The sequence below is a fragment of the Ovis aries genome, chromosome 19 (assembly GCF_016772045.2).
Source record: "Ovis aries strain OAR_USU_Benz2616 breed Rambouillet chromosome 19, ARS-UI_Ramb_v3.0, whole genome shotgun sequence".
NCBI lineage: Eukaryota > Metazoa > Chordata > Mammalia > Artiodactyla > Bovidae > Ovis > Ovis aries.
Window position 1 is genome coordinate 37,550,212 of NC_056072.1, and position 16,197 is coordinate 37,566,408.

Genomic DNA, 16,197 nt, shown 5'->3' on the forward strand with positions numbered 1-16,197 from the left:
GGTCTCGGCTGTGAGTTGCCGTCTGTTCGGAACCGCTGTTGTCGCTGCCGAGATGCCGCTGGAGAACCTGGAAGAGGAGGGTCTGCCCAAGAACCCGGACCTGCGCATCGCGCAGCTGCGCTTCCTGCTCAGCCTGCCCGAGCACCGCGGGGACGCGGCGGTCCGCGACGAGCTGATGGCAGCCGTCCGCGATAACAGTGAGGCCCGCGGGAGCGCCGAGTCAGCGGCCTAGGCCCGGGCGGCCCCGCGCTCCCGAGCCTGAGGGGTTTACCCCGACGGGGACCCCGAGAGCAGACCTGGCTTATCCGCACCTCGGGGCTTTCATTTTCTCAGCACCTCCAGGCTTTCAGAGTGGTGTGCGGCTCTGTGCGCCTCCCGCCTTGGGACCAGGTTGGGGGGATCCCGAGGTGTTGAGCCCCGAGCCAGAGACAGGGCTACTTGTCATTAGCGACTGCTCTCGGGGACTTTAGCATTGCCGGTGGAGGGGAAACTTGGCATCGGTTCCTTCTGCCCTTCCCAGTAGTGATGGCAGCGGACGCTATAGCCTTAAGTGCACGAGTCTGAGGTGTGTGTGGCTGTGAAAAAGCCGAGGGTTGCCCTATCCCCGGCCCTAGGAGAGGGCGGCGGTGACAGGCCTGGTCCTGATGCTGGCCTCCCAGTAGCAAGCACCTCGTGGTGCCCAGCCCTTTCCTGCTAGTGGGCAGGGGTCCGGCGGACGACTTCACAGCTTGTGTGGGAGGAAGATGGGGGTGGAGTAGGGGTGGGGGGCCCACGCTTAAGTCACACCCCTCTTGCTCTCTCTCAGACATGGCTCCTTATTACGAAGCCCTGTGTAAGTCCCTGGAGTGGCAGATGGACGTAGACCTGCTCAACAAAATGAAGAAGGCAAACGAAGACGAGTTGAAACGTTTGGATGAGGAGCTGGAGGATGCAGAGAAGAATCTGGGGGAGAGCGAAATCCGAGACGCGATGATGGCAAAGGCCGAGTACCTCTGCCGGATAGGCGACAAGGTGGGTGAGGTGGTCTCTCCTGTGTGTGTAGCCTGAAATGGGCACTGTTCAGGGTCTCATTTTAAACATTAACTACCCCCTTCCAAAAACTGCACAGGTAATCTGCTTACCTGAGCTAGTGAGTCAGTGCAGAAATGAAGAAAAAGTGAATAGTTTTCTCTACACTGTTGCTCTCATCGGCCCCCCAGACAGCAGCCTGGTGTGTATTCTTCCCCATCTCTCCCTGTGATTCAGAGAAGTGCGTGTGCAGACATCCTTGTCTGCTGATCTTGCCAAACCTGGATGTTTTCTGTAGTTTACTTTCGTAACGTGTCTTGGTTGGGAAGCATTGGTTCTGGTGCATTTTAAAAATTACTGTTTAGGCAAGTAATTGTCTCCTTGTAAGAAACTAAAATCTTAGAGTTAATGCTGAAGTTTTATTTGCTCTTTCTTTTTTTCTGCCTCCTGAGATATTATCTTTTAATTCTCTTATTGTACATTTGTAGTCACATGGATGTACTTGTAGAAATTAGGCAGTATTGGTTTAAAAAGGTTGTTTTAAAGTGTATCAAGGTGTCCTCATGCAGTCCTGTTTAGTTTTTCTTTCAAAATTCTGTCTGCGCGACCATCCATGTTAGTGTGCTTAGCTCTTGCTTATTCTGGTTGACTGCTGGTTAGTAGCCCATTGTAGTAGGGTGATGTTGCGCTTTATTTAGCTATTCAGTGGTTGGACCTGTGTGGTGTTTTCAGCTGTTTTTGCTAAGATAGGCTGCTGTTGTAAAAATATGCTTGTGTGTGCCTCTGTGTATATGCTTGTCTCTCCAGCGTGTATGCTGAGATGAAATCTCAGGGACAGAGAACAGTCTTTGTCTGTGACTGTTCTTCAGCCCAGCAGCCAACCTAACTTATACTATCAGGGCATAAGAGGGGCACCTGCAAGTATTGGGTCTTTTAAATTTTTTAACCTAGTTATTGTATAATAGTGGTTAAGAGGATGGCTTTGGATGTCCTTAATTGTAAGCAGTGTACCCTGAAGTGTTTCGATAATGGATAACATGGCATTAACTTTAAAAAATTGAATACTATGGACTCTTGGGTCAGATTGCCTGAGTTCTGTTTCTGGCTTCAGTAATCATGATTTACTTAACTGGATGAGTTTCCTCAGCTATTAAATAGGAATAATGATAGTTCCCAGGGGCACAGGAGTTAGACTGGTACCTTGGCAAAGTGCTGAAATGTTAAATGATCTGAACTATTATTATTTAAATTTAACATAAGTTTTTTTTGTTTTTGTTTTTTCCCCCTGCTGACTATAGATTTAAGATCTGGTCATTGTAAAAGTTGAAAAATACGGGACAGTTTAAAATATAGCTAATAGTTTGTGGCTTTTGTAGGTGGTGTGTGTGCTTTGCTTTGGTTTGGTTTTAAACAGGATGCAGTATTATGAATGAATGAGAAACGTAGAGCTTTCAATTCAGGCCTTGAGGAATTTCAACAAGGATATGCTTGAATCCACATTTTGTCCATTGGTGATGTTCTAATAATGTAGTCCATGTTAATGAAATAGCACTCTTCTAAAATGAAGAGTTTTCTTTTCCTCCAGTTTATTGTCTGTCTAATCTTTGCCGGTGGCTGTGCTGCGTCTTCGCTGCTGTGTGGGCTTTCTCTAGCTGCAGCGAGCAGGGGCCACTTCTTGTTGTGGTGACTTCTCTTGAGGAGCGTGGACTCCAGGGCTCTCCGCCTCAGCAGTTGTGTCGCACTGGTCTAGTTGCCGTGTGGCACGCGTGGATCCTCCCAGACCAGGGATCGAACCCGTGTGTCTAGCGTTGGCAGGTGGATCCTTACCCACTGCGCCACCAGGGAAGCCCTACTTTTTTAATATTTTATTTTAGTTACTAAATAATCGACTTGGTGGATTTTTATTTCTCACTGTGCTGTATTGATCTCAGTCATTAGTATTTTTGGTGCTCAGTTTGTTACAGATTTGTTAGTGTAAGTTCCCTTAAGATGGATTTTTTGTCCTTTTGACATGATCTCAGTGGTCTTCCCTATTTTCTCATACAACAGGATGTCACAGGCTCACCTCGTTTTCTTTCTTCTTTTTTCTTTGTTGTTGTTTTTTTGTTCTTTGTTGTCTGGCCACATCACACAGCCTGTGGGATCTTGGTTCCTGAACTGGGGGTTGAGCCCATTCCCGCAGCAGCGGGAGCGCAGAGCCTTGATCCTAACTGGGCTGCCAGGGGAGTCTCCCATATTCATGTTCTTAAAGCAGTGAAAACTTTCCGTCCCACAGTGATTTGAGATGGAACTGTATATTCAAATAATCCGTTGCATTCTAAGAGTGATTACGGTAAAATTTTTTAATACTCTTTAGTTGTTAGGATTGATAATTTACAGGAGAGTAAAAGTAACGTATTGTAATTGTTAGAGGAAAAATATGGAATATATAGGACAAAGAAGAATACTGAAACAGTGGTGAACAAGTTATGAATGTGGTGGTTTTTCCTAGAATATAAGTATATGCTTAGACACATTTGATGTATCTCTTTTTTTTTTTTTTTTGATGTATTTCTTACACTTTGTACGCGTGGAGAGAACAGGTACCACCCAGCGTCAGCAGTTACCACCTCACGGCTGTACTCTCCTGACTCCACGCCTACCTCTCCCCCCCACTTTTTGCTTAGAAAATCCGAAAAAGCTGTAGCTTTCACAACACCTAACCTTTCCTCACCTGTTTGCTTTGTTCTCTTGGCAGGAAGGTGCTCTGACAGCCTTTCGCAAGACATATGACAAAACCGTGGCGCTGGGTCACCGACTGGACATTGTGTTCTATCTCCTTAGAATTGGTTTATTTTACATGGACAATGACCTCATCACTCGAAATACAGAAAAGGCCAAAACGTACGTTTTAGTGGTGGGGATATATTCCCTCTAAATTGCGATGCTATGATAAGAAATTGATAGCAGAAATCTGTTTCTTTTGTTTCCAACTGGTACACTTGGTCAAATAGTTAATGTACTTATTTAGGAAACTATTCTCTTTATATATTAGTTTTTGGTTTAAGTTGTGACAAGTTTTTCTCTCTTTAATAATAATACAAAGCTTGCAAAAAGCACTGTTTATTTCCAGAGTATGACTTTTGTTTTAATTTTATAGCTTGATAGAGGAAGGAGGAGATTGGGACCGGAGGAACCGCCTAAAAGTATATCAAGGTCTTTATTGTGTAGCTATTCGTGATTTCAAACAGGCAGCTGAACTCTTCCTTGACACAGTTTCAACATTTACATCCTATGAACTCATGGATTATAAAACCTTTGTGACTTACACCGTCTATGTCAGCATGATTGCCTTAGAAAGACCGGACCTCAGGGAAAAGGTAATGATGGAATCTTTTGTGCTCAGGTTCAGAGGATATAGCATGCTTTTCCAAAATAAACAAAGCATACTCACTAAAGCTTGCGCTTGTCTTTTGGAACGACCCCTAGGTGGTTAAAGGAGCAGAGATCCTGGAGGTGCTGCACGGCCTGCCGGCCGCCCGCCAGTACCTGTTCTCGCTCTACGAATGCCGCTATTCTGTTTTCTTCCAGTCGCTAGGTAAGGACAGCGTTGCTTGTTCGGGCTGTCTTCATCATTCCTCACTCTGTCTGTGGATAGCCTTAGACGATTTTCCACATACACGAAAAATACAGTGTGCAGAGATATCTGTTGTTCTGGGGTCAGTGTGGCTAATCTTTCGCTCATTCTTGTTTAGACTTTGATTGAATATCTTTTTGTGTGGTCCACAAGGTAAGATTGATGTTTACATTTTTTTAAGGCTTTTTTTAAAGCCTTCTCTGCCGAGGAAGTATGCCTGACTCCTGAGCAGGAGTGAGCAAATGGTTGTAAGCATTGAGTGTTTTGGGGACAGATGTATGGAAATTTGACTCTCCTTTCAATTGAGTTGGCTGTGCATTAGCTGAGTCTTTGTGCTGATTTGCAAATCATTTTCAAGGGATGTTGGTTGAGAAAATCTGTTGAATGTGCTTGTGGTGTTCAACCCAGGGTTCCTTCCCAGATTTTCCTAAAACTTAAAACAACTTGGCATTGATAATTCTCTTGTCTGCTTCAAGTTTCAGAAGGTATTTTGTTAATAGAAATAGGCAGCATTTACAAAACTTGGGAAAGGTGGACTCCAAATGCCAATCTTTTATTTTCACAGTGGGTGTTGGCCCAGTGCTTACGGCGTGCTTTCTCCATGCCTAGAAAGTTCGGCTGCCTTGTGGGAATTCACGTGTGTGCGCTCAGTCAAATCTGACTCTCTACAACTCCATGGACTGTAGCCTGCCAGGCTCTTTCTGTCCATGGGATTTTTCAGGCAAGAATTCTGGAGTAGGTTGCAATTTCATCCTCCACAGGATCTTCCCAACCCAGGGATTGAACCTGTGTCTCCTGCACTGGCAGCTGGATTCTTCACCACTGAGCCACCTGGGAAGCCCCATGGGGCTTCATACTGCCTTTTGTGCGGTGTGGGAACAGGGCTCCTCAGATGTGGAAGGACCTGCGTGGTCCTGTCTTCTCGTGTTTGCCCACACAGTTGAAGTGTGGAATTGCCCTTTTCCCTTTTTTATGGCTATGGATACCATGGTCCATATTCTGCTCAAATGTGGAGGTTTCCCCTTATTCCTTCAGCCATAGAGGTTTTTAATAAACCCTGTCTCTGCATTCCCGGTGCTCTTATTTTATGCCCCCTCTATTGACAAGGTGCGCAACCGCACCACTGGTTGCAGGACATCTTCATCACCCAGAAGATGATCTGTACCCACTGGCGGTCACCTCCATTCCTGTTCGCAGCCCCTTGTCTGTCTGTCTCCATGGATTTGCTTATTTCGGACATGGCGCGTAAGTGGATTTACGCAGAGCCTTTGTGCTCAGCCCCTTCTGCCGCATGATGCTTTCACTGTCGTGGGTGCTGTAGCACGCAGCAGAGCTTCCTCAGGTCACAGCTGCGTGACACCACTGCATGGAGACAGGCTGTATCCATTTTTCAGGTGATGGATGTTGTCGTAGACAGTGTTGTAATGAATGTTTATATACAGGTTTTTGTATGGACATAGTGTATACTTTCTCCTGGGTGTATACCTAGTAATGGAATGGCTGGGTCATATGGTAACTATTTGAGAAACTGTTTGAGAAACTGCCAGACTGTTCTCTAGAGCAGCTACACCATTTTACATTACCACCAGCAGTGCGTCAGTCCCAGTCCCGTCCCCCCAGCCCCCACCGTGATACATGTTAATTGTGTATTTTTTTGATTATAGGCATCTTAGTGGGTGCAGTGATATATAATGGTTTCGAAAATCTCCATGCCTTGTTTTGAAAACAAATTATTCTGGGATGCTTTATTACAATTCTTCTCTACTGCTACCCAGAGTTATTAGGAGCAGACCTTACTTTTTTTTTTCTTTGTAATGATCTTGACGTGAGCACAGTGCCTGTGTGTCATTGAGTGCTTCATGGAAGTGTCTGTAATTTGAGACAAATGGGATACGTACCAAATTTACTCATTGCCCAGATATTTAAAAATTAAAAAAAGCTTTGTTGGAGTGTAGTTGATTTACAGTGGTGTTAGTTTCAGCGGCATAGCAGAGTGATTCAGTTACACGCACGTGTACATTCCTCCTTTCTCTCTCTGCTCACATAGGTTATCACAGGGTATTGAGTAGCGCTCCCTGTGCCGCACAGCAGGTCCTTGTGGGTTGTTTACTGTCTGACAGTAGTGTGTGTGTGTGTGTGTGTGTGTGTGTTCTTCCCAAGTCCCTAATTTATCCAACCCCCCTTTCCTTTGGTAGCCAGAAGTGTCAGTGCTAAGTCTCTTGAGCCTGATTTTGTTTTGTAAATGAGTTCATTATCAGTCTGTAGATTAGACCAGTAAGTGATCTCATAGGCTTTTTGTCGTTCTTTGTCTGACTTCCTTCGCTTACTGTGATCATCACCAGGGCTATGCTGCTGCTGGAAATGACATTAACTCATCCTTTTCTACGGCTGAGTCATACTTCATTGTACATGTATGAAACGCTCTCTTGATCCATCCGTCTTCCCTGGAGCTTTTGGGTGCATCCTGTTCCGTTCAGTTTAGTCACTCAGTTGTGTCTGACTCTTTGCGACCCCATGAATCGCAGCACGCCAGGCCTCCCTGTCCATCACCAACTCCCGGAGTTCACCCAAACTCATGTCCATCGAGTCGGTGATGCCATCCAGCCATCTCGTCCTCTGTCGTCCCCTTCTCGTCCTGCCCCCAATCCCTCCCAGCATCAGGGTCTTTTCCAATGAGTCAACTCTTCTCATGAGGTGGCCAAAGTACTGACGTTTCAGCTTTAGCATCAGTCCTTCCGAAGAAATCCCAGGGCTGATCTCCGTTAGGATGGACTGGTTGCTAATGTAAATGGTGCTGCGGTGGATGCTGTCTTTCTGAAGTGAGGCTTTTCTCCACCTCACGGCCCAGGAGAACAGGTCATGAGGCGGCCCTATGTTTAGTTTCTTTAAGGAACTCCATTGTGTCCCTTCTGGTGACTGTTAGCAATTTGCATTGTCCCCCAAAGGATAGGCAGGTTCCCTATTCTCCATGCACTCTCCCACATTTACTGTTTGTAGTCCTTTTTTTTTTTTTAAGCTTTTTACTTTATTTTGGAGTTGAACTGATGACTAAGATGTGATTGTTTCAGGCTCACAGCAGAGCAACTCTGCCATCTGAACACACGTATGCTGTTTGTAGTCTTTTTGATGATGACCAGTCAGACTGGTGCTAATTATTTCTTGAATAATTAGCAATATGGAGCATATTTTCATGTGCTTTCAGTAAAGGGTGGGGGGGGAAGGCAACGTACCTTAAACTGATCCCTTAAGATTGACTTGTTGAAGGTCCAGCATGCTTTGAATTGTTTTCTGATTACCTGCCCTAGGACATTGCTTAAAGGGCAGATGTCCTTTTCAGCCCAGCAGGCCTTGTGAATTTGAAGAGTTGGCCAGTATGCACTGGGCTTGCCAGGTGGCTCAGCTGGTAAAGAATCAGCCTGCAATGTGGGAGCCCTGAGTTTGACCCCTGGTTTGGGAAGATCCCCTGGAGAAGGGAACATCTACCCACTCCAGTATTCTGGCCTGGAGAATTCCATGGACTGTATAGTCCATGGGGTCGCAGAGTCAGACACCTGAGCGGCTTTCCTTCTTGCTTGTTTTCAGATTGTTGTTGTGGAAATGTCCACATGGTGGCAGCACTTCTTCATGCCCCTCTCGGGTTCCTTGGGCAATCAGAGCCCTAGAGAAAGTCGTGTTCCGGGTTTTTGATAAGAGTGCAATGGACCACAGTTCTGATCTCATGACTTCCCCCTTATCCTGCACCCCCCCTATCCCCGTCAAGAGAAATCTCAAGCCTCCCCAACCTGCCCTGCTTGGGGTGCTGTGGCGCTTAGGTGGGGTAACTCAGGAAGCAGGCTGGCAGTGGGAGCCCACCCCAGGAGACTCAGAGGCCAGGTGACATGGAGAGCGCTTTCAGGCCAGAGGCTCCACTGTTCTGGGGTGCACTAGGCTTGGTTGAGCTCTAGGAGGGCCCACCTGGATCTGGAAATTGGGGTCCCATCCACAGGGGACCCGGCACTCAGGGTCCAGAGGGGGCTCGTTTGCTGGTACATCCTCCCCAGCTCCCTCAGCCCCACTTCAGTCCAGCCTTGGGTCCCAAGGCTGCTCAGGCTTCAGGGGTGTGACTGCAGCCCAGGTCCCCAGGCCTGAGGGGAATACTGTTGATACTTCTGTTGTTTTCTTTTCAAATTTTATTTTTATTGTATACTGGAGTAGAGATAATTTACACAGTGGTGTTTGTTTTTGGTGTTAAGCAACCTCATTCAGTTACAGAGATAGATTCATGTATTCCTCTTCAGATTCCTTTCCTGTCTAGGTTATCACAGAGTGTTGAGTAGAGTTCCCTCTGTTATTTATTAGGTCCTTGTGAATTACCTATTTTACATACTGTTGTTCAGTTGCTAAATTGTGTGCTGCTCTTTGCCACCCCATGGACTGTACCACACCACATTTCCCTGTCCTTCACCATCTCCTGGAGTTTACTCAAACTCCTGTCCACTGAGTTGGTGATTCCATCCAACCATCTCCTCCTTTGTCGCCCCCTTCTCCTGTCTGCAGTCTTTCCCAGTGTTAGGGTCTTTTCCAATGAGTCAGCTCTTCACATCAGGCGGCCAAAGTATTGGAGCTTCAGTATTAGGTCTTCCAATGAATATTCAGAGTTGGTTTCCTTTAGGATTGACTGGTTTAATCTCCTTGCTGTCCAAAAGACTCTCAAGAGTCTTCTCCAGCACCACAGTTCTAAAGCATCAATTCTTTGGCGCTCAGCCTTCTTTATGGTTCCAACTTTCACATCCATACATGACTACTGGAAAAAGCACAGCTTTGATCATACGCACCTTTGTTGGCAAAGTGATGTCTGTGATTTTTAATATGCTGTTTAGGTTTGTCATAGCTTTCCTTCCAAGGAGCAAGCATCTTTTAATTTCATAGCTGCAGTCACCATCCACAGTGATTTTGGAGCCCAGGAAAATAAAGTCTGTCACTGTTTCCACTTTTCCCCCTTTTATTTAACATGAAGTGATGGAACCCAGTGTCATCATTGTAGTTTTTTTTAATGTTGAATTTTAAGCCATCTTTGTCACTCTGCTCTTTCACCCTTATCAGGAGGCTTTTTACTTCCTCTTTACTTTCTGCCATTAGAGTGGTATCATCTGCATATCTGAAGTCGTTTATATTTCTCCTAGAAATCTTGATCCCGCTGGTGATGCATCCAGCCCAGCATTTCGCATGATATACTCTGCCTATAAGTTAAATAAACAGGTGACAGTATACAGCCTTGTCATACTCATTTCCCAATTTTGAACAAGTCAGTCATTTCATGGAAGGTTCTAACTGGTTGTTCTTGATCTGCATACAGGTTTCTCAGGAGACAGCTACGGTGGTCTGCTTTTCCCACCTCTTTAAGAGTGCTCCCCAGTCTGCTGTGATCCACAGTCAGAGACTTCAGCACAGTCAGTGAAGCAGGCATAGAGGTTCTTCTGGAGTTCCCTTGCTTTCTCTGTGATCCAGCTGATGCTGGCAATTTGATTTCTGGTTCCTCTGCCTTTCCTAAACTCAGCTTGTGCATCTGAAAGTTCTCAGTTCACATATTGCTGAAGCCTACTTTGAAGGATTCTGAGCATAACCTTACTAGCATGTGAAATGAGCACAGTTGTGCGGTACTTTGAGCATTCTTTGGCATTGCCTTTCTTTGGGATTGGAATGAAAACTGACCTTTTCCAGTCCCGTGGCCACTGTTAAGTTTTCTAAATTTGCTGGCACATTGAGTGCAACACTTTCACAGCATCATCTTTTAGGATGTGAAATAGTTCAGTTGGAATTCCATCACCTCTGCTAGCTTTGTTCACAGTGATGGTTCCTAAAGGCCCACTTGACTTCACAGCCTAGGACGTCTGGTTCTAGGTGAGTGATCTCACTATCGTGGTTATCTGGCTCATTAAGATCTTTTTTTATAGTTCTTCAGTAAATTCTTGCCGCCTCTTCTTAATGTCTTCTGCTTATGTTAGGTTATACTGTTTCTGTCTTTGATCGTGCCCGTCTTTGCATGAAAGCTTCCCTTGGTTATCTGTTAACCAGTTTTCAGGTTGTTGTTACAGGAAACGTCCACCAGGGGGCAGCAGTCCTTCATGCCCCCACCCCGCCCCCCCCCCCCTCCAGTTTCTTGGGCAGTTGGACCCCTAGAGAAAGCTGTGTTCCGGGGTTGTAGATTAGAGTGGAATGTGCCAGGGCTTGGGTCTTTTTACTTCTTTCCCCTTCTCCTGCACTCCCCAAAGTCCCAAGACCTCCCTGAACTGTGCTCCTGAGGGTGCTGTAGTACTTGGGTAGGGCAGCTCCAAGGAGGGAAGCTGCCGGTGGGAGCCTCAGCGCTGGGAGGCTTGGAGACCAGGTGACATGCCTGAGCTCTTCCTGCCCAGCGGCTCGACCGAGATGTGGGTGTTCTAGGCTTGACTGAGCTCTCGGAGGGCCCCCCTCCCAGATCTGGAGATGGGGGTCCCATTCACAGGGGACCAGGCACTGAGGGGCCAGGGGAGGGGGACTCCTCTGCAGGCACATCTCCCCCGTTCCCTCAGCTCCAGCCCCGTGCTGCCTTGGCAACAGGCTGCTCAGGCTCCAGGAAGGTGACCGCGTCCCAGGTCACCCAGGCCTGAAGGTAATCCTGTTGATGTCTCTTTTAAGTTTAAATATTTATTGTGTGCTGGAGTAGAGCTGATTTACCCAGTGGTGTTTTTGGTATTAAGCAAACTGATTACATGATACATATATGTATACTGCTTCAGATTTTCTCCTGTCTGGTTATTACAGTGTTGAGTTATCTGTGTTACACAGTAGGTCCTTGTCAGTCTTCTGTTTGTAAAATACATGTAATATATTACTGTGTGTGTAAACTCCAACCTTCTAATGTATGCCTCCCCTCCCCCTAACCCACCTTTCCCCTTTAGTAACCAGAAGTTTGTCCTGGTTATCACAGTCTGTGAGTCTTTGTGTTTTGTAAATGAGGTCCTTTGTATGGACTTTCATATTCTACCCATAAGTGGTATCATAGGCTTTTTGTCCTCTGAGTTCTTTCACTTCGTGTGATCATCTCCAGGTCCATCCACGTTGCTGGCGAAGGCATTAGTTCATTCTTTTTTGTGGCTGAAGTAACATTCCATATGTGTATGTACTCATATCTGTCTGTCCCTCTGCTGACAGAGAGCTTGCTTCCCTGTCCTGCCTGTTGTAAAGTGCTTCGGTGAGCATTCGGGTGCATGTATCTTTTCCAATTATGGCTTTTGCCAAATATATATATGCCCAGGAGGGGAACTGCTGGATCATATGGTAGTTCTATGTTTACTTTTTCAGTGAACCCCATATTCTGCTCCATAGTGGCTGTTACTAGTTTACATTCCCACCGACAGTGTGAAAATGCTCCCTTTCCTCCACACCCTCTTCAGCATTTATTGTAGACATTTTGATGATGGCCGTTCAGATCAGTGTGAGGTGATGCCTTACTGTAGTTCTGATTGCATTTCTCTGATAATTACGGATGCTTCTTGTGCCTCTTGGCCATCTGTATTTCTTCCCCTGAGAAATGTCTATTTAGATCTTCTGCCCCCATTTTTTCTTTTTTGGCTGCCAGGCATGTGGGATCTTCTCTGACCAGGGTCAAAGGCTTGCCCCTACATTGAGAGCACAGTCGTAACCACGGACCACCCAGGGAAATCCTGCCCCTTTTGTGGTTGGGTAGTTTGGCTTCTGACAGAGAGCTGCAAGAGCTGTCTGTGTGCTGTGCAGATTGACTCCTTGTAGGTGCTTTGTTTGCAAATGTCTCCCATTCTACGGCTTGTCTTTTCATTCTGTGGTTTCTTGAGGTGAAGGAGCTTTTCATTAACTCCTGTTTATTTTTTACTCTAGGGGGTCATCAAAAAAGACCGTGCTGTGATTTATGTCAGAGTGTTCTGTGTTTTCCTACATTTAGGTCTTTGATCCATTTTATTTTTGTGTATGGTGTTAGGGAATGTTCCAGTTTCATCCTGTCACATGGAGCTGTCCAGCACCACTTATCGAAGAGACGGTCTTTTCTCCATTGTATATTCTTGCCTCCTTTGTCATAGATTAATTGGTCATAGGTGTCTGTTTATTTCTGGACTTGCTTTTGTGGTCCATTGATCTGTCTTTCTGTGTCAGTACCATGCTGACTACTAGCCTTGTAGTACAACTAGTGTGTTTCTTGCACTAAAGTCCGTGTTCTTGCCATTTCTTCGCAGTGGTTCATAGTATTTTCCTGCTGAGTAGCATTTTGATGCGTGTGTATCACAGTCTGCTGACCTACTCAACCTGCAGGTGGGGGTGCAGGGAGAGCAGCCCTTGGGCACCCCTGGGACAGCAGGGGCCGGGCTTGGGACTGCCCTTCATTTCCCAGGCATTTTAAATGCAAAGGACAGAGATGAATCTTTTGACAACAGTTATCATTTGTATCATTTACTGTCTGCTCCGTGTAGTGAACTATGTAGCATTTACTTGCCTTTCTAATAAGCTTTTTTGCTTTGATAAGTATTCAGACTGTGTACTTTGAAATTTTTATTTGAAAGAGGAAGTAACATCCTTTTCTAGGTAAAACCTAGTTTTCAGAAGTTTACAAATAAACCGATCTGAGAAGGTCTTAATGTCCAAATTCATATTACAGATTACACAGAATTGTTCCAGAATCATTTTAAGATAGTTACATATCCTCCCAGAACTTTTATTCATTACGTACTTTGAAAAGTGGAAAGTAACAGTCACCTCAAAACCCCGAGGTTTTCTGTATACGTGGAAAATTTTCAGATGTATCACATAAAGAGGTGCTCTATCCTTGGCTTGCCTGGGCTCTTTCTCTTGAGGCAGCTGCTGAGCTCAGGTTCCAAGGGAATCTGTGTCCAGAGACACAGGCATGAAGCACTGTTAAGTATACGCAGGTGTATTTTACATGCAGGTTTCTAAGTAGCTTTTCAGGATTTTTAAGTAGCTTTTCTCCTAAAATATAATGAGTATTTATACATGTCTCCATACAAATAGCTGGGCATTGGGTCAGTAAGTATTTTTAAGTGGCTCTTATGTGTTGAGGAACTAAAAAGTCTCTTGATGAAAGTGAAAGAGGAGAGTGAAAAAGTTGGCTTAAAGCTCAACATTCAGAAAATGAAGATCATAGCATCTGGTCCCATCATTTCATGGGAAATAGATGGGAAACAGTGGAAACAGTGTCAGACTTTATCTTTTTGGGCTCGAACATCACTGCAGATGGTGACTGCAGCCATGAAATTAAAAGACGCTTACTCCTTGGAAGGAAAGTTATGACCAACCTTTAGATAGCATATTCAAAAGCAGAGACATTACTTTGCCAACAAAGGTCTGTTTAGTCAAGGCTATGGTTTTTCCAGTGGTCACGTATGGATGTGAGAGTTGGACTGTGAAGAAAGCTGAGCGCCAAAGAATTGATGCTTTTGAACTGTGGTGTTGGAGAAGATTCTTGAGAGTCCATTGGACTGCAAGGAGATCCAACTAGTCCATTCTGAAGGAGATCAGCCCTGAGTGTTCTTTGGAAGGACTGATGCTAAAGCTGAAACTCCAGTACTTTGGCCACCTCATGCGAAGAGTTGACTCATTGGAAAAGACTCTGATGCTGGGAGGGATTGGGGGCAGGAGGAGAAGGGGACAACAGAGGATGAGATGGCTGGATGGCATTACTGACTCGATGGACGTGAATTTGAGTGAACTCCGGGAGTTGGTGATGGACAGGGAGGCCTGGCGTGCTGCAATTCATGGGGTCGCAGAGTCAGACACGACTGAAGTGACTGAGCTGCAGCATGCGTTGGACACTGTATACGAAGTGGCAGATCTAATAGGTGGACCTCCTCAGAACTGCCAGCTAACCTTTTTGCAGCACCTTAGTATGTCCGCGTATTGAATTCTGTATTTTCTCCACTGTGCCTTATCCTTTGTTAGGCCTTTCAGTGGCTAACTGGCCTAGGCACGGTCATTGCCCTTATCTCTACCTGTATTCTGTTACCAAGTACATATGCATGGCAGGGATTTCCAAATGGGAGTCTCCAGCCCCAAGCCTGCCAGCGAGCACCAGACCCAAGCCTTGGGATCTTCAATCTGGATATCTAATAAAAGAGTCCATCTCCACCTTGCCAAAGTGTAACGTTTGAATGCCTCCCCACCCCACCCAAAAACTCAAAAAAGGAGAAATTCTACAAGGATTTGTATCTGTTCTAGCCAGAAATAAGTATACGCTTGACTCTTCCATGCTCACCTTCCCTGTCTGCATAGCCGTCCCCTGCTGCCCCCTGAACCCGCCGGGCTCTGCCGCTGCATCTGTGTGGCTCTGAGTCTTTGGTCGCTATTCACGTCACTAGTCAAGTTTTATTTTCTTCACAGAGCTTGTTATTATTTTAGGAGCCTACCTTGTTTATTCATTTATCCCTTCTTCCCTTTGGAAATTGAGTTGCTGTGGCAGCAGAGATCTTATCTTGTGGTTTCCCACCACATCCTCATTACTTAGAGTGGTGATAGGTACTATTATTCAGGAAAATGATTGTACTTCTGTGGATTGCTCATTAATATTCTATGTACACTTTACAGATCAAGGCTATTAATTTTTATCATGTTATAAATCCACCTTCTAGTTTATCAGTTTATCCAAAGGGAGGTTGTTATAATTTGTCATCTTATTCATTGCAGCTGTTGTGGAACAGGAAATGAAAAAGGACTGGCTTTTTGCGCCTCATTATCGCTACTATGTAAGAGAAATGCGAATTCATGCGTACAGCCAGCTGCTGGAATCGTACAGGTCGTTAACCCTGGGCTATATGGCAGAAGCTTTTGGCGTTGGTGTGGAGTTCATTGATCAGTAAGTTTGAACAACATCGTGTTAATTTATTCTTTACAGTTATACCTTTGAATGTGTAAACTGGTGTACTTTCTCCACTTGCACATTTTCTCATTGTGCATTTCTGCTTTGGTGCTGTGGTAGCAAAGTGGTCTCTGTTACACCTTTGAGATCCACTCTGCTACAACAGTAGTGACTAAACTCACTGTCTTGCATTTCATGTTAGGGCCTACCTTTTGTGAAAATGTCTTCAATTTTTTGGTTGCTAAAAATCGAAGACTTTGAGCCTTTGATTCAAAGGTTCATCACATAGGTACTAAGCCCTTACTGTATGGTTGGCATTATTCCAGGTCTGTCTTCATGGAGTTTCATTCTAGTTTGGGGGCACAAAAATGTGTCATTTCAGACAGAAGTGAGTCTACGGCGATAATCAGATGGTGCAGAGAGATGCACAGCTGCAGCCTAGCGGGAGGCGGGCGGGTATAGGTGTGCGGGGCCTGGGGGGGCGCACTGGAGGATGTGCAGCCTGCGGGTAACAGGGTGTGTCGTCACACACCAAGGGGACGGGGGCGAAGTAGATATTCAGAGGGGCGCTGGCCACGTGGCATTTTGCTAGAAGTGGTCCCCCAAGCTTCAGCTATTAGTGTTGAGGATTAGTCTGCAGTGGCTCATGGTGCTTATATAGTAGTTTCTAATCGTTCTAAGGCATTTCATTTTTAAAAGACCATACTCTGTTTAGCCA

General features: G+C 45.5%; 1 protein-coding gene across 2 annotated transcripts in view; it reads left to right on the top strand.

Annotated features, from left to right (window-relative positions):
* The window catches only part of PSMD6 (proteasome 26S subunit, non-ATPase 6), an 18,828-nt gene continuing 2,631 nt past the window's right edge, over window positions 1-16,197 (top strand). Inside the window, exons 1-6 of one of the 2 annotated variants that reach the window (XM_004018345.5) lie at window positions 1-197; window positions 806-1,011; window positions 3,746-3,891; window positions 4,148-4,367; window positions 4,477-4,585; window positions 15,308-15,476. In XM_004018345.5, the coding sequence (XP_004018394.1) occupies window positions 53-197; window positions 806-1,011; window positions 3,746-3,891; window positions 4,148-4,367; window positions 4,477-4,585; window positions 15,308-15,476 (995 nt within the window). In that variant the 5' untranslated portion in view covers window positions 1-52. Of the gene's footprint in view, window positions 566-805; window positions 1,012-3,745; window positions 3,892-4,147; window positions 4,368-4,476; window positions 4,586-15,307; window positions 15,477-16,197 lie in introns of both variants that reach the window. The other variant, XM_042236618.1, reaches the window with a different exon arrangement.